Source organism: Myxocyprinus asiaticus, chromosome 3 (assembly GCF_019703515.2).
Source record: "Myxocyprinus asiaticus isolate MX2 ecotype Aquarium Trade chromosome 3, UBuf_Myxa_2, whole genome shotgun sequence".
Classification (NCBI taxonomy): domain Eukaryota; kingdom Metazoa; phylum Chordata; class Actinopteri; order Cypriniformes; family Catostomidae; genus Myxocyprinus; species Myxocyprinus asiaticus.
The window spans coordinates 66,152,501-66,170,516 of NC_059346.1; the positions used below are offsets into that span (position 1 = coordinate 66,152,501).

The 18,016-nt window shown below is 36.6% G+C and overlaps 1 protein-coding gene across 1 annotated transcript in view; it reads left to right on the forward strand.

The window, feature by feature from the left end:
- LOC127422681 (ATP-dependent RNA helicase DDX54-like) overlaps window positions 1-11,490 on the forward strand; it is a 16,273-nt gene extending 4,783 nt beyond the window's left edge. Inside the window, exons 3-20 of the mRNA XM_051666451.1 lie at window positions 67-137; window positions 737-925; window positions 1,016-1,065; window positions 2,975-3,016; window positions 3,104-3,199; window positions 3,283-3,404; window positions 3,497-3,558; window positions 3,640-3,771; window positions 5,952-6,162; window positions 6,259-6,390; window positions 8,040-8,261; window positions 8,380-8,453; window positions 8,759-8,953; window positions 9,099-9,244; window positions 9,354-9,467; window positions 9,571-9,678; window positions 10,563-10,657; window positions 10,771-11,490. Coding sequence (XP_051522411.1) covers window positions 67-137; window positions 737-925; window positions 1,016-1,065; window positions 2,975-3,016; window positions 3,104-3,199; window positions 3,283-3,404; window positions 3,497-3,558; window positions 3,640-3,771; window positions 5,952-6,162; window positions 6,259-6,390; window positions 8,040-8,261; window positions 8,380-8,453; window positions 8,759-8,953; window positions 9,099-9,244; window positions 9,354-9,467; window positions 9,571-9,678; window positions 10,563-10,657; window positions 10,771-11,018 — 2,309 coding nt within the window. The 3' untranslated portion in view covers window positions 11,019-11,490. The remainder of the gene's footprint in view (window positions 1-66; window positions 138-736; window positions 926-1,015; window positions 1,066-2,974; window positions 3,017-3,103; window positions 3,200-3,282; window positions 3,405-3,496; window positions 3,559-3,639; window positions 3,772-5,951; window positions 6,163-6,258; window positions 6,391-8,039; window positions 8,262-8,379; window positions 8,454-8,758; window positions 8,954-9,098; window positions 9,245-9,353; window positions 9,468-9,570; window positions 9,679-10,562; window positions 10,658-10,770) is intronic.
- The last annotated feature ends 6,526 nt before the right edge of the window (window positions 11,491-18,016 follow it).

An 18,016-nucleotide genomic window follows, 5' to 3' on the forward strand; every position in this document is an offset into this window, starting at 1 on the left:
ATATCGAACACTTATCAATTAATGGTCCTGATTGCCCGTTATTAAATATTGTTTGACTTTGTGCAGGTCTCAGTTACCCCGTGTATAAAGGTGTTATGAAAAAGGGTTATAAAGTCCCTACACCAATCCAGAGAAAGGCAAGTATACTGTGATCCATTAAAGGAATGAAATGTTTTGTTTCAACACATTCAGCAGCATTTGTGGCAAAATGTTGGTTTCATTTCTCAGTGTTTTAAAAGCACACATCGAGGCTACAGTAATGCACTTACAATGGAAAGATACATGCAAGTTTTAAAGGCATCTTTACAAGACGTAAACATTACACATAACATACTAGTGTGAAATACATCAGGAACACAACCTGAAGTTCATTCACTGCTAAAAAAAAATCACTTTTTACATTTTGACAAATTTCTCTCTCGCAGTCTCGCCCATTAATTTCCTATGGTCAGTCAAATTTGACTGCAAACAACACGTGTCACTTTTTTTGTCACGCGGCCTTTTATTAAAGAAACAAAATTGGTTTCGGTCAAAAAAGATAGAATAGTGCACATGGGTTAACAGAAGTCAAAGCTTCACATTTCTTCTTTTAAACCCTCCTGAACACTGCCCTTAAATCATTTTATGTGATAATCAGCATTATGCCACAAATGTTGTCAATGGAACTTCTTGCTGTAAAATGTCATGAATTGGAATTTAGGGTGAAAATTGAATGTCTGTATTTTCTTCATGTCAGACTGTTCCAGTGATTCTGGATGGGAAGGATGTGGTGGCAATGGCTCGGACCGGAAGTGGAAAGACCGCTGCTTTCCTGATTCCCATGTTTGAGAAGCTGAAGGCTCCGCAGGCTCAAACGGGGGCCCGGGCTCTGATTCTTACCCCAACCAGAGAGCTCGCGCTGCAGACTATGAAGTTCACCAAAGAGGTTTCACTAGTTCACCACTTGTGCTTTGTGTTTACTTTCACCTGCTGTTTCTTGGGTGTGGAGAAAAATGAAATGTTTTTGTGTTTCTAGTTGGGGAAGTTCACTGGCCTTAAAACGGCACTCATTCTTGGTGGAGACAGGTGCGTTTCATAACTTGGACTTTGTTTATATTTAGGGCTGGGAAATATAGCTGCAAAAATCACATCTTGATAATTTCTGCATTCTGACTATATTCAATGTATATTTCAATATTTATGTATTTGCTCAATGACTTAAAAGTGGGATTTTTTTGTTGTTGAAATACAGTAAAAATCAAGTTAAAACATGATCAAGGAATGTTTCAATACAACAATACATAGTAATATAACCAGCAATATTTACCTGTTACTTGCATATGTTACCTACACCTTAGTATAATATTCTAGTGATAATGCAAACGAATCATTGAATCAGTGTTTTGAATAAATTCATTGAATTGGGCAGTAGGGATGTCCGATTTGCAAACAGATTGCTTGTTTGAACTAGGACTGGGTAAAAATATGGATTTTCCGATGTATTGCAGTTTTCATTTTAATGATCTTGATATCGATTTTTAAATCCCAAGACTGATATTTCACTTTGTGGAAACCCTCTACAGTGAGAGGAAATTACTCACTTTGGGAACCAGAAATTTAGTAATTTTGTTTAGGAGTAATTCTATGAAATGCTGTCAAAGGGATAGTTCAACCAAGAATGAAAATTCAGCCATTGTTTATTCACCCCTGTGTTGTTATAACCCTGTATGACTTTCTTTTTCTTAACACAAAGGGAGAAATTGTGAAGAAATGTTGTGCTCAGTGATGTCATACAATGGCAGTTTATGGTGACCACCTCTTCAAGCTTCAAAAGAACACAAAAATATAATTCAGAAGTCTAATAAATTATTCCATGAGACTCTTGATTGTTATGAAAGCATTCGATAAGATTTGCTGAGAAAGAAACCGAAATATAATGTATTATTTAGTGAAAATGTTCACTGACCATTGATCTCTTGTGCGCACGATAGCAACAGCAAACGACACAAGATAAAAGGTGTATTTTCTATGTTAATCAGAGTTTTTGTGCTAACCAGCTTGTTTTATATTTTCGGCATCACGCCGGTAACTCTGTCTGCTGTGAACTGGCACCGTTCCAAAAAAAAAGGCTGGGCATAGAAATGCATCAAATCTTAAGACTTGTTTAGTAAGTTCTGTTCTCTGTTTTGTGTGCAGCTGTGTTGTGTTCTGTTGTTGCTATTTCGCTGTGAAGGACCTGTTTTTAGATAAATAAAATGAGTTTTCTCTTGAATGCCCCAATGTCGCGAGGGGGCTGCGTGAACTGTTGCTCTCGTGCCCTATCATGAACGTGCACTGGAGATCAAAGGTCAGTGAACATTTAATTAAATAATACATTAGATTTCAGTTTGTTTTTCACCAAATCTTATCGTATGCTTTCATTACAATCATGAGTCTCATGGAATAATTTATTAGACTTCTGAATTATATTTTTGTGTTCTTTTGAAGCTTGAAGAGGTGGTCACCATAAACTGCCATTGTATGACATCACTGAGCACAACATTTCTTCACAATTTCTCCCTTTGTGTTAAGAAAAAGAAAGTCATATAGGGTTATAACAACACAGGGGTGAATAAACAATGGCTGAATTTTCATTTTTGGATGAACTATCCCTTCAACGGATTGGGAACGATGAATAACTAACTTAATTAGTAATGTCAGCAGCACTATTGATACTGATGTTCTTAATGTTATTAATGATGTGGAACAGGTAAACAAGATTTGATGCAGTCTGTATAACCTAATAGTGAAAATATTGAATTTATTAAATGTAAAAAGCCGCACAGGGAAAAGAACACTTTTCGATTGCGATTTTAAATATTTTTGCTATTCACTATGTTGTTTAATCGTATATTGCCAGCAAAATCATTGCAAATACATTGTGAGTATTTGACACATCTCCTGGCCCTATTTATCTTCCTCCAGCATGAGTCTTGACACTATTTATTTATTTCAGTATGGATGATCAGTTTGCTGCTCTTCATGAAAATCCAGACATGTAAGTTCACATTCACCCAGTGTTGTTCTGAAACAGAGTGTGAAACAGAATCATTTTGTGAAGTCGTTGTTCTTTTGATATCTGCAGTATTATTGGTACTCCTGGTCGTCTGATGCACGTCGTCATGGAGATGAACCTCAAACTGCAGGGTGTGGAGTACGTGGTGTTTGATGAAGCAGATCGGTAAGATATGACAGAGAGATTCTTAAATATGACTGATCATTCAGAACTTTGTTCATTCATTGTTGATGTTTCTGTTTGTACAGATTGTTTGAAATGGGCTTTGCAGATCAGCTTCAGGAAATCATCAGACGTCTTCCAGACACTCGACAGACACTGCTGTTCTCCGCCACGCTGCCCAAACTGCTCGTAGAGTTCGCCAGAGCTGGTCAGTTTACTCTCCTCACAGATGAAAATATATATCATATACAATCACGGATTAAAGGAAGTAACATCCATTTGTTGTGTGTTCTGCGACAGGTCTCACTGATCCAGTTCTCATTCGTCTGGACGTGGACACTAAACTCAGTGAGCAGTTGAAGGTAGAGTCGAATAGATGTTCTGTTGAAGACACTTGTGTTCATGTTATAACTGTGATTCATGAGATCTTCTCTTCTTTCCAGCTTGCATTCTTTCACCTGCGTCTGGATGATAAACCTGCTCTTCTGCTTCATCTGCTGAGGAACGTGGTGAAGCCACAGGAACAGACGCTCGTGTTTGTGGCCACCAAACATCATGTGGAGTATCTTAAAGAGGTGAGCACACCAAACTACACTGTGAAAGAAGAACTACCTTATATTGAATATTCACAGTTTATTTGCTATGATTTTGCTGGCAATGTAAAATTAAGCCACAGTGTTTGAAACCATTAAGGACACAAATATTATGTTTCTATAATATGGACATGTGTTTTAAACTAGATGTTTAAAAGATTTCAAATTTTTTATCACCTTGGACAACCTTATTTGTCAGTGACCCCAGGGTTTCACCAGTCATGGAAAATTAGGAAAATACCTAAATGTCCTGGAAAATATTTTAGTTTGACTCTGTTGCTAAATGTGTTAAATACAAATACCAAAATATGTTACTAATGCATAGTAATGTTTACTTTAAATATTAATAATAATAATGTATTAAAGCAATATCTCACATTTGTGATGTTCTATTGTGCAGCATTTTATTTGACAAAAATAACTCCAATGTTGTTTCGCATTGTGCTGCGAGGATTTTGTATAAAAGCACCATTTGATGATAAATAATGCAATGTTATATTGAAAATTGTAATTAGGAAAAATAATTCTATTTTCATTTAAAGTTTTAATGAATTCATTCGATTAGACACTATTTTGAAGATAAAGTTTTATTAAACTTTTGAGTAGGGAAATGTAGAAAAAAATATAGCTGTAAGCAGCAATGATCGGGGCCAAGTCCTAAAACCATTCCTTAACCACAATGCAAAGAGCTCCGGCACAACAGAGTCACAACATTTACACAAGCCGAAGCAGGTATCAAACCAGGGTTCACCTAGTTCTTAGAACTGAAGCCTCTTAGAGCTTTAACCACTGTGCCACACAATTGACAAGTCTTACTGACGTCAGTGACACATTCTAGGTTGGGAGTTTCTGTTTCTGAGAAAATAGTTAAAGCTTTGTTTAAAAAAATAAATAAAATTGAAACAGGAATTATGCAATAAAGTACAGTCTGCATTGTAATAAGCATAATATGAAGACTCAGAGATCAATAGAAGTACACATTTTAAAACTGCTCAATCCTGGACTCAAATTCAAAACCTGGACCTGTATTCCAATGCGTTAACCAGTGGGCCATTGAGTTGACACAGCTCAAAAGTACCAAAGAGACATTCCAAACTGAGAGCAGCAGGTTTTTATAATATAATATAATAAATACATTTAGAAATGTATCTCTGCCAATTTCAGAAGACTTAGAATAAGGAAGCACTGATACATTTAAAGTTTTGTTTAAATTGACTAAGCATTTTGACCACTATGTGGCGCTGTCTCCAAACTGCTTAGGTAACGTCGGGTCATGATGTCAAAGACCCCTTCCAATTTTCATTCAAATCAGACAAAAGCGTTTAAAAAATACCATTACTTTTTCATAAAATTCAAAATGGCGGAGAGGTTATATGGCTGATGTTGGAATCCTCATGACCCAAGGAATCCATAGACACCAAACACAAATTTTTGGACAAACGGTTCAAAAGTTATGGGCAAAAATAGCATTTCTTGACCCATAGAGAGGCGCTGTCACCTTGGATCATGGTCCTGATGAAGCATACCAAATTTTGTTTCTATAGGACAAGGCATTGCCGAGATATAGCATCATCCATTTTCACGTCGACCTCGTTAACTTCGCGTTGGCATAATTTCTGAACGGTAGCACAAAATAAAATGATTTCTGGTCAGTTCTGTGTGGATCGTTCTGAAGATTATTTTGAGCCATCATTTGGACAAATCGGACAATGTTTGAAGGACATGAAAAGCTTAAACTGTAAACGTAATAATGCAAGATGGCGGCCACTCTAATGGGTGGAGTTTTAATGTAAGGGGTCCATTTGAATCATCAGGAGGAGAGTAATCAGACAAAAATGATTGTGTCACTAGGACAAATGTTTCAAAAGATTCACACAAAAGAAAAGTCCATTTTTGAACTTGTGGTGGTGCTATAGAGTATGACATAGAGACCCCAAATTCTCTATGTGAAGTGTTACTGGTCATTGTAAATTATGATTGGTCCAGTCTGCTGTTTTGAGAAATTGAGAAAAAAAAAAAAAAAAAAAATTATGAAAGCGTAAATAAAACTTGCAAAAGTGAAGTATTCACTGCAAGTCAACGAGACCTCTTCAGATGTGGAGCGGTCATGATATTGTGAGAGAATCTGTCTGTGTTTCACACTGATATCGTGTGTGTTGTAGCTGTTGACGGTGGAGGGCATCGATTGCGCGTACATTTACAGCTCTCTGGACCAGACTGCTCGCAAGATCAACATCGGACGCTTCGTTCACCGCAAGGCCATGGTGCTGCTAGTCACAGATGTGGCGGCACGTGGAATCGACATTCCGCTCTTAGACAACGTCATCAACTACAACTTCCCCTCCAAAGCCAAACTCTTTCTGCACAGAGTTGGTGAGTGATGCACACGACATTGAATGGTTTCTGCTTATATAAAAGTTCATTTTCATAGGAGTTTGATTGACACTGTCACTCTTGTGTGTGTTTCAGGTCGTGTGGCGCGTGCTGGCAGAGGCGGTACAGCGTTCAGTCTCTTGTGTCCCGATGAAGTGCCTTTTGTCTATGACCTTCACCTGTTCTTGGGTCGACCCATTCAGCTCGCACAACCTGATCACCCACAAGGTACGTGCGTGTGTAAATTCAGTGTGAATCAACTGTAAATAATTCTACTGGTGCATCATGTTCAGTGTAACGAGTGTGTAGTATTGTTGAGAACTTAATGGAACATTACTAACCAGAGGTCTTCTTAAATGTTTTATTTCTGGGCATTTGTTTTCTGATGAAAATTAAACATATGATGATGAAAGCCATCATACTAAATGCCGTGGATCAACATTTATGGAGTAATCCATTATTTTGTAGAGGGGGGGGTCAAAATGACAATTTTCGCCTCTGATTTTGGAGCAAAACTACAGATCAAAAGAATAACCATAGAAAGGTGTCAGCATCATTATTTCATTGAAACGCAGAGATACATATGTCTATTACATGAGTCCAAAAATGGTAAAAATGGTTTTTGTGTTGTTTTTCCAAGGTTGGGGTGTCTATAACTCCAGAAGTATTAAAGATATATTCATATCCTTTTAGATTCTGGTTCAGAACACACTTTCCTTTTTGTATCTTCATTTTTAAGGCCCTATATGGTTAAATCCCAAAAATATGGGGCTCTCAATGTGGCTCCATTTTCAATAGCCAAAAACCCAATTTAGGTCACATGGTACAACCCAAGTTTTTCTTGTCCAACAAAACAAAGGTCTGTAGTACAAATAAAACAAACTAAAAATGTTACCTTTATTCACAGAAACAGTCATGTTAACCTTGATTTTCAAGAGTGCAAAAACGCAACAATTTTGTTACGTTTACCCTTCTCGTCCACCCTAGAATGGTGTTTTCCCACACTGAAAACGCTCTCCATTACCACACACTTTGGAAAACATTGATCGCGTTTACATGCATGTTCTTACACCGATTATGCTTAATAAGCCGACAACGCGCGTGGTCATGTAAATGCAATAAACCGTGTTCCTTTATTGGTGTAATGTTATAAACGGCGAAAGGATAATCCGGTTGATACGGGTAGATTTTTGCCCATTATGCAGATTTTGTGTGCCATTTAAACACCTTTACCAGCGTTCTCACCAGCTTTTCCAATGTGCACACGTGTTGAGCGCATGTCTCCATGGTTTGACATCAAAAGCAGAAAATGTGATTATTTCAAATCTATTGAAATCCACTTGTTGGTGTGCATATAAGCTCAATGATTGATTACTGTAGATGTGGCCTTAGAAACAGCCCAAGCTGGCCTTACTAGTTTTAAAGTGTGCATCTTTAGCAATGGCAGCTTTGGCTGTTTGTAAATAAGATCCTGAATCTGTGGCATAGTTCTACACACGAGGGTTTTGGGATGCTCCTTGGTTTTTCCTTCATTATTTCTTTACTTGTTCGTTGAAGTGCTGTATTAAAGCAATATTACACATGCAAACGTGCTGTTCTTCCGTATATCAGCACGGTTGTGATTACCTACATTCTTGTGTATGGACGAATCACAGCCTTGCTGATATATCGACCAACCCGGACTCTTGCTTGTGTCATATTGCTTTATTAAGGTGTGTTTTCAACATGTCCAGTGCACTATGCATGGTAAAAATGTGCTGAAACTCTACCAGCATGTACAAATCGGCTCAGACTGGCAGTGTAAATACTGCAACCTGTTTATATTGGTGCTGAAAATCTAAGACCTAAATTTAGAGGGCTTGATTTACTTTTTGAAGATGCAGATGGCGTGATTGGCCGTGTTCCTCAGACCATTCTTGACGATGAAGAGTCACAGCTCCTCACGGCTCATGAGAGCTCACTGGATCTTCAGAACCTCAGACGGGTGTCAGAGAACGCTTACAAGCATTACCTGAAGTCTCGACCCAACCCCTCGCCGGAGTCCATCAAACGCGTGAAGAACACCGACTTCTCCTCCATGAGCGTTCACCCTCTGCTGGGTGAGTGTGTGTGTGTTCTCACTTCCTGTTGAAAAGGTACTTGACGCGCTGGTGTGTGTGTGTGTGTGTGTGTGTGTGTGTGTGTGTGTACTGAACAGAAGCTGTTTGTGTGTTTCAGGTTCTGGACTGGAGCGGAATGAGCTGGACAGACTGATGATTGTTGACGGCATCAAGGGTTACAAAGCAAAATCTGTACGTTCCTGAAATCCACATGAAATCAAAACTGACCTTTATTTACTTTATTAATACACGCACATTATCCTAAACGTAATCTTTTATCAAACTACTTCCTTTTTGGCTGACATCATATAGAGGTATTTTTCATCATCTAATCAATTCCTTATGGAAAAAATAAAAAGTCCTGCCCTACATTTTTAAAAATGATATACTATTGGGATATAATGGGTTGTGATCACCATTTCATGTTAACTATTTGATGCTGCTCATTTAATGCACTTAATCTCATTAAGATGTTTATGATCTGATTATTCCCTCAGACTATATTTGAAATCAACTCCAACAATAAAACAAATGCCAGTGAGGTGATGCGAGCGAAGCGTTCACGGCACAGTCATTTAGTTGACAAATTTCAGAAAACACGAGCAGATCTGATAACGGTGCCCACTGCTTACCCTGTAACCAGAACAGAACCAAAACATGACGAGGAAGAAGATGATGAGGAAGACCTGCAGGTGAGATCTGAGGATCAAGCAATAGATATTTTGGTACTCAAACATTAGGATATTGTTATACTCTTCTAAATATTAAGTTTCTTTTAAGATAACATATCTAATGAAGTTAATTTCCCTCTTTTTATTTTTATTTCATTGTCTTCAGAATGTGTTCTCTCAAGTGGTTGGAAGAAAAAAACGAAAGCAAGACAATGAAACAGACAGACAAAAGAGCAAAAAGAATCAAAGATCAGAAAAAGATGAAGAGTTTTACATCCCATACAGACCCAAAGACTTCAATTCAGAAAGGGGGTACGAACATTTTCCTTGTTATTTTTAAATGGGAATCATTAACGGTCAATGTGATGAGTTAATACAAATGTAAAGAAGTTTGATGTTTAATATGTGTTGGTTTGTTCAGGTTGAGTCTCGGTGCTGACGGCAGCACGTTCGAGCAGCAGGCGTCCTCTGCAGTTCTAGATCTGATGGGAGATGAGAGCAACACTTTAAACCAGCATAAGAACATGATGAAATGGTGAAAATGGAGAACTTTCACAACAGCATTTATTGCGTACTGTATATTAACCATACATCTGAACATCACGCATGCCTGTAAAGCTCTCACATGTTCATTGCAGGGATCGCAAGCGGAAGCGCTTCGTCCGTGACATGGGCAAAGAGGAAAAAAACAAGAAAATCAAAACTGAGAGTGGACAGGTGGTGAGCCGCAAAAAGAAGAAGAACTTGTATCCTTCAGTGGCATTGGTAACAGAAAACTTTTGCTATTGTGTGGTGCTGCATCCATGCCAATAGATGTTGCAAAAGTTGCCAAAACTTGCAGAGAGGACCATTCACACAGGACACTTTTTGGAGTTAACCCCCCAAAAATGTCCATCTGCATGTGGCTATGGACCAACAGTTGGAACACAAGAATGCTACCTTAGTGCACCTTGAAAGTCAACATAAAACGGCATTTGCAACCCAATTCACTTCCATAATGTGATGTGTTTCCAAAAGGGTGGGTTGCCATGGTCCAACTTTGAAAAATAAGGGAATTTAAAATTGTAATTTATTTTTTTAGGCCTGGAAAAGTCATGGAAACTCATCAAATCTCATGGAAGTCGTGGAAATTTTCGTTTGCCTATCTCAGCAACTGTATTTTACTTTTAAAATACTTGTTAAAACTTGCTACCTCTGATTTGCAAACAAACACGAATGAATGAATTTGTCAAAACGGAACACAAATTGGTCTTAATGATTCATTAACGAATTGGTCTAAATCAAAGTGAGTTTAGAAATCTATATCCAGCAATCCCAAATGACTGGAAAGGTCAAAAAGGGTGGGAAACCTGATCAGGAATTGATCTGATGGTGAAAAGTGGTCTCTATATAGACGGTTTAAAAAGGGGCTTGAAGACGACAGCTGAAAGGAAAGTTGTTTTTAGAGGTGGGGCACATTATTTCATTCTGATGAAAGACTGCAAAGGCAAAAATGTGTTTTCTTTTAAATAATGTGCACTGATGAATTAGTCACAATTAGACCAGGAAGGTGTATGCTGGTTTCATGTTGATATGAAGGGTTTTAGTTAATATTCACTGCTGTCAGTTAGATTTCTTGACTCTGATTCAGTTATGAAGAATGGAAGAAAAAGTACAAGGTGGATGATGGAGCATCAGACTCTGATGGAGAAACTGTTGGAGGAGCCAGAGGGAGGAAATTTGGCGGTAAGAAACAAAGTGGTGCAATCTCGTCCCGTCCTGCTGAAGGTCTCTAACTGCTTATCTTGTGAATTGATTGATCAAACAGTGACACAGTGGGTCTAATGTGGTTTCTATAGGTGGAAGAGGAAGAGGAGGGGCTCAGTCACAGTCCAGACAGCAGCGCAGTGGATCACGAGTGCGGTCTGAGCTCAAGAACAGCCAACAGATCCTCAAACAACGCAAACGTCAAGCCAAACAGCAGTTTTTACAGAGTGGCGGCATGAAGAAGCTCCGTGCCAAAGGAAGACAGCGTCTGCAGGAAGTGATGAAATCTGGATTTGGCCGCGGCAGACAGAAAAAAGGAAAGATGAGGAAGAGACTTTAAGAGGCAAATGAGGAATCCTTCAATACAAACTCACAATAGCCAATAGTCCTTGCTGAAGAAAACACGATGGACAAAATTACGTTCATATTAAATACAATGTGAAAAGACATTTACTCTTTTACTGAATGTTGAATTACAGCTGCTGTCTCGTGCCCATGAAATATTAATGTTTCATTAATCTCAATATGTGGCCAATACAGATGTCACTGGTTTTGATTTGTTGTCTTTTCAACACTTCATCCACAGATTCATAACAGTGCATGAATGTTCAGGGTTCTGTACAAGTTAAGTTCTTTCAGCTGCATTTGTGGAGTAATGTCGATTATCACAGAAAATTATTTCAATTTCATAATTATTTCAATCGAAGTTACAGTAAAACAATAATGCATAATGCAAGTACACTGAAAACAATGGGTATTTTAATGTGTACCATCAGGACCAAAGTAAAATAAAGATATATCCATTGTTTCAACTTCATTGTTTTGAATATGTAAAGCTGGTAATCCTAGTAACTTCCATGATAAGTGCAATGATACCAGAGGGACTGTTTACATGGAGCGGACTGACAGGAATTACATCAGTGACACAAAAACAGATGTTTATCCTAGAAAAATGTCTCTAGATGGACAAACAGAAAATTTTAAAAATACAACATTTATTTAAATAGAAATAGCCATTTGTAACATTCTAAGTCTCTAATTTGTCTCTAAAAACAATTTTAGACACTTAGATTTAGAGATATTTAGAATGTTACAAATGGCTATTTCTATTTAAATAAATGTTTTCTTAAAATTGTCTTTTTGACCAAGAATCCTCTTGCAGCAATGTAGGTCTTTGGTATTTAGAAGCTGTTAGTTTAGGACCTGTGAGGAGTCTGTTTCTCAAACTAGAGACTGTGATTTACTTGTCTTTTTGTTGTGCATCTGGCCATCCACTTCCCTCTCTATCCTGGTTAGAGATTCTTTTTTCAAAACAGTAATGCGTGAATAACTTTTATCTCTCTAAAACAATAGACTTTAGGAGAAATGTGTTTCTTTTTGCCTATTTTTAAAACCAAAATTTGACTTGCAAGTGTCAAGCAGCTTGTAAGAACCCAATACCTCAACAAATGGGGGAAAAACCCACTGAATTGTGATTTCCGCATGGCAGCGCAACCATTTTCAAATAATATTTCTAATAAGAAGAAAATGTTCTTGAGTACCAAATTAGCACTTTAAAATGCTTTCGTAAGGAATAGGTGACACAGTATTTGTTTGCCATCAAGGGTAAAGAACAAATGGAATAAATACCACTTAAAACAGTTATTTCAAACTGTAATAATTTGCAATTAATGATTTTGGCAGTATTTTTGATCAATTTAAGGCATCATTGGTGAAACGAAGTGTAAATTTCTTTCAAGAACAAAAATGTCTTTGTGTTCTAAAAATGGAAGTGTATATACTATATAATATAATTTTCATAAAGTATCTTTTAACATAATTACTTGTAGTTTTTTGGCAAACTACTTATTTACTCTTGTGTCATATTTCTCAGTACTTCTACTTGTACTCAAGTGAATTATTTCTTCAGTAGCAGTACTTTTACTTAAGTAAAAAAATCAGTACTCTTTCCACCACTGGTTAATGAGTAGTTGTTTGAATTCTAATTTAGAATTTGTTCATGGATATCCCGTTTTCCAATTTTCTCCATGGATTTGATTGATAATGTTTTCTTGTTAGCTGACCTGGTTAGTACAAAAATGCTTGCTAATCTCTTGTTCTATCACAAACTATGTGTTTCAGTCATCACCAGGAAAGCTATTTGAAGTGATTTTGTCATTTAGGGGGCTACTAGCTAGGTTTTTATGCAATTTCAGTTCTGTTTGCTAGGGGTGACCAGTACTAGCTTAATACATTTTTATATATCCAGATGAACATACAAACTTTAATTTCACGTGGTGGAGTGAGGTGCAGCAGTCAGTCAGGAGAGGATGAGATCTCATAAACTATCTTTGAATGGTCCTCATTTCATTTCCTTAACCCTTAAATTCATCTTTAGCAGCCTGATACTGCATTAGCCCTGTTCACACATGTAACCAGGTAAATTACAGGAAAATCGTTGGGTTGTCTTTACTGGTAAATATTCCAAATGTGCTGTTCACACATACCATCAATAAGGAAATATATAGGTAATGATACAACTTCGCATTAAGTAAAATTGCCAGAGCAAAACTTACCAGTATTTTCAAAAAGGTCATGTTCATGACCACTAAACTGGAAATTGTAGGTAATTTTCTGGAAAGGGCTGTATGTGTGAACGTGACTATAGATGATCACAAATAGGTCTACAGATAGTTTACAAATGTGAAATCATTTTCATTTCAATTAGAAAATAAACAAATATAATTTAATATCAATATTATTTCGATTATTTCTATATGAACTTGTCTTGCTTACTGTGTTTACATATTGCCTGATGTCACTATTAAAGCCCATCCTTCATAATCTGAGGATTTCTAGTGTTTTTTATTATTTTTTTATATAACATTAAGATAATTATAACAGAAAACACATAAATTCACACTATAAAGCTTTTTCATTTACTGGTTTTCATATTGCTGTAATATATAACACCGTTGCATTGTTATGCCCAGGAGTAATGAATTATGTACTTTCAGCTTAATTGTTTCTTACTCAATTGGTTTTAAATGGAATTCACACAGGTATTAACTGCATACATGTTAAATATTTAGGCACTTTTAGGCTTGATATTTTCTGAATAAATGGGGGAAAAGCATTAGAATTATTCCATCTCTCCCCTACTAATTTGTATTCATTTTATGCAACCTATAGAACCTTAGAATAATAAAGTGATAAGCAAACCAAAAGAAATGCTGTGGTAGTAAACTTAAATAGTTAGTTTAATAATAAAAAAAAAATAATACGTTACGCTCATATCACTTCTATTACTGTCTCAGGTCATTAGCAACCTACTTAGATGTTTAAGCAGACATTTTACACTGTTACACTATTTGTAACAGGAAGTTTGAGGAAAAGATGTGTGAGGCAGATGAGGTGAAATGTGTGCATTTAAACTTTAAAATCAGCAAAACTTACATTACAAATACATTTGCTGTGGTCTCCTATTCACTGCTATATAAGATTACCCTTCAAATGTTTAACAATGCATTCAAAAAACAGAAATGTAAAAAAGGTCTATTGACAAACCAACTGCCAATTTACAGCACATTAACACCAAGTCAAGCTCTCAAATAATTAATCTCTTATATCATTCATATCTTAATTCATCAGATCATCAACACTTTAACCCTTAAATGCATACCTCGGGTCTTTAGAGACCCGGGACCTCTTTCCACCCCCTGTACCTCATCCATTTTTTGGCGTTGGGTGCACACCTTTTTAGTATTCCTCAATCTACCTCTTATAAATAGTGCAACACAAAAAATGGTTTAAGTACCAAAAGTGTACAGGGTCTCTAGAGACCCGAGGTATGTAAGAGTGTCGGGTTTTTGTTTGTTTTTCTGTACTTCCATAAATTATATTTTTTATAATGATTTCATATCTATATAAGTTTACTATCACAGTTTATCTATGTTTATTACACTATTTCACGTTGATTTTCTGTGTGACAGTGGTGAATTATCAGTATTCCACATGCATGTACACATACATATTCTACATGTTATTTCTTACTCAAGGTGGCACTGATGTTTCAGTGATTGACTTGATTTACGTTTGACATTGCTAGCTGATGTAGAAACAACATTGAAGTAAATTACTCAAGTGTAACACATGAACAGTATGATATGACTATTGTCATTTATGTGTACTACTGAAAGTTGTGCATCTATTTAAACTCAAAAAGTGCCCGAGAAAATACATATGTGTAACTTAGGTGCCGCTGACGTGTATCTTATGTGTAGATTATGTGTTATGTGCAGCTCAAAATGTGTTTGACAGCCAATTGAATGGCATTAAACTTCAGAGTGAAAATAATGAATCCTGTTCTAGATTTGTCATGATTTGTTGCATTATCTCTTTGATTAATGGAAAATAAAATTTAAAATATATTTTATTTTATTCTTTTCTAACTGTCTTGAAAATATTTGGAAAATGTGACACTATGTGGGCATTTTGTTCATCCTTTTTTAATAGATATAAGTGCGTGTGTTTGGGGAAAATTACCATGCATTTAAGGATTAAAGGATTAGTTCACCCAAAAATGCAAATTCTGTCATAATTACCATATTCCTAAACTCCGCCCCCATCGGTTACTGTCACTGACTCAGACAAGCTTAGCAAAAAGTCCCATAAGAATGAATGGGAGATTGCTGTTGACCTCACAATTTATGGCACTATATGCACATAAACTGAATAAATATTATTATTATAATGTGGGCTGAAATTAAGTGTGACATTGCAAAAAAATGTAACTGCCATGTTTCTTCAATGAAATTTGTTAAATTAAGCAACTGAGAAAAAACAGCAGCGCAGAGCGAGAAAACATCCTAAACCTTGTTGTTGTGACATGTTTACTGTGAAGTCTGAAGGCAGCGATAGAGTTAGCAAAGATGAGTTTGTAAGACTTACAAACTTACAGTTCTTTTACATTTTTGGAAAGGTGCATCACTTTCAGACTGAACCAGCAGTAGGAGAGAGTTTAAATTGAACCCTAATCAAACACACCTGAAGCAGATAATCAAGGACTTCAGGACTGAAAATTACAGGCAGGTGTGTTGGAGCTGAACTCTGCAGGAAGGAGTTCTCCAGGAGTAGTGTTGGCTTACAGGTCTACAGTATACATTTGAGGTATGAAATTTCATGAGTTAAAATGAATGAGAACTTTAAATTGTTCTGTTAACATTATCAGTGAAAATGAAGTTTTTAACTTTGTTTACATGTCCATATAGTGTTTTATTATATGCTAGAAGACATAACATGAGTGAAATCAGCAGGCAAACCCATGGCTGAGCATTTTCGCCTTGGAATGGCAGTCTACCAAAGACAGTCTCAAAAACAAGGATTCAGACAGCCAGGGTTTCATACATCACAAACCTAAGGAACCAATCCCGTCAACTTGCGGGGTGGGGCTTTCCATATCATTAGCATACGGTACGGCGAAGCAATGGGTATCAGGAGAAGCCAGGTGTAACTACGTATCGGTATTTTGCAAGACATGTTCTGTTTTTGGATGTAAAGTTGCGAAAGGACAAATGGTGAGCCTTCATGTATTACCAAGGGATCTGAAAATCCGAGATAAATGTGTGCAGTTTATTTGGAAAAATCGCAAAACTTCCAGAGAAAACTTGGATTTGAAGTAGTCATTTTCCAGAGAACTGTTTTGAAAATTTGACCCAAAAACAAAAAGGTTTTGCCACTAAACTTATATTGAAGCCCAACGCAGTTCCATCAGTTTATCCTGGGGACACAGTGAGCCTGTGCAGTGGTGAGTGGAGATGGAGGTGGGACTAATTTGCATATTCATAGATCTGTACATACTAAATGAGGAAAAGGTGTAGAGTTATATCCAAGCCATTTTAAGGCATGAAGGGATTATTTTCATGGAAAAAAAACCTCCTTAAACATGTAATTTTGATTAACAAAAATGAGTTTTTAGGGATTAAACCAGTGACTGGACAGGGACGTTAAGTTTCAGCTATGGCTAATTTACATTGAAGCAAACATAAGTGCTCCTTGTAATTTGTTTTACTGGTTTAGCTGGTAATGCAGCTGATCACACAGTGTTATACACCGTTTGCATCTCTCATCTTGACTTTTTGGGTTGGCAAATTTGGTTGGAAAACTTGGGGTCTCTTGCATAGTAACCATTGCCAAGCTGTGATTGGTCAATAGACCATTTTGGCCATGCTTTAGTAAAAGTTTGGCGGCATTTGAGAAGGCAGAGGCAAATGTTACTATCTTTCCAATGTTATTACAAGCTGTAAAATTGAAAATAAAAGCAATATTTTAGAATTTTTAAAAAATGTATTATGGAGGCCCTAATGTGTTGGAAAATAGCAATGAATTCATTATCAGAGGTACCTTTTATATGCTTGCCTTTTTCAGGGTTAATATATCTCAATATTGATCCATCAAATCAGGGTTTCCCAGCTGAACTCAGATTGAGTGGTTTTTATCCATGCCTCCTGAAGCCATCTTTGTCTGTTTCACTTTCAACCGATCAAATCTCTTCAGAAGATGAGGATTAAACCACTGGAGTCCTATTGATTGATTTTAATGATGCCTTTTATGTTCTTTTTGAAGCTTGAAAGTGTTTGACCCTATTGAATTGCAAAATGTCTTTGTTCCGCAGAAGAAAGTCAAACGAGTTTGAGATGGCATACGGGTGAGTAAATGAGAGAATTATCATTTTGGATATAACATTACTTTAACTTTTATTGAACCTGAAATATTCCTTTAACTGAACTCAACTTAATGCCAAAAAGGTTCTGTTTACAAGGAAACAAACCTTTTGACTGATAATGGTTTAATGTTTTCCGTTTTTAGTTTTGAACACTGCAATACCTTTGCACTTTCATTTCACACTGCAGTTAGTACACCTTTTACAGTGACACCAACTTCTATAGTTTTAATGATATTGACAGGTCCTATTTTCTTTATCTCTGTAGGATGAGTGGTTTATCTCATTGTCAAACTGTCTATGGTACAGTTTATTGTTGAATCATAATACAACTAAACCAAATGCATAAAATTATTTTTAGCATAAACGGCAGACAACTTGAGTATGTATGCGGTTATTTTCTTCCCTTCTGCACAGCTCAAAGGTTCCATTTCAAATTGTCCCGGGAAGTCTGTTGAGCTGAAAGTCTGAGAGAACAACATTACCCCTGGTTTTTTTGTTATTTTATCTTTTTTTGCCCTAACTGGTCATCGTCTTCTGACTTATATTTTTATTCCAACCAGCAAAAAGAGGAAAAGACATCTCTTCATGCCAACAATACTCTCTTCCAGGAGGTTGGTAATTTTAACATTGAACCA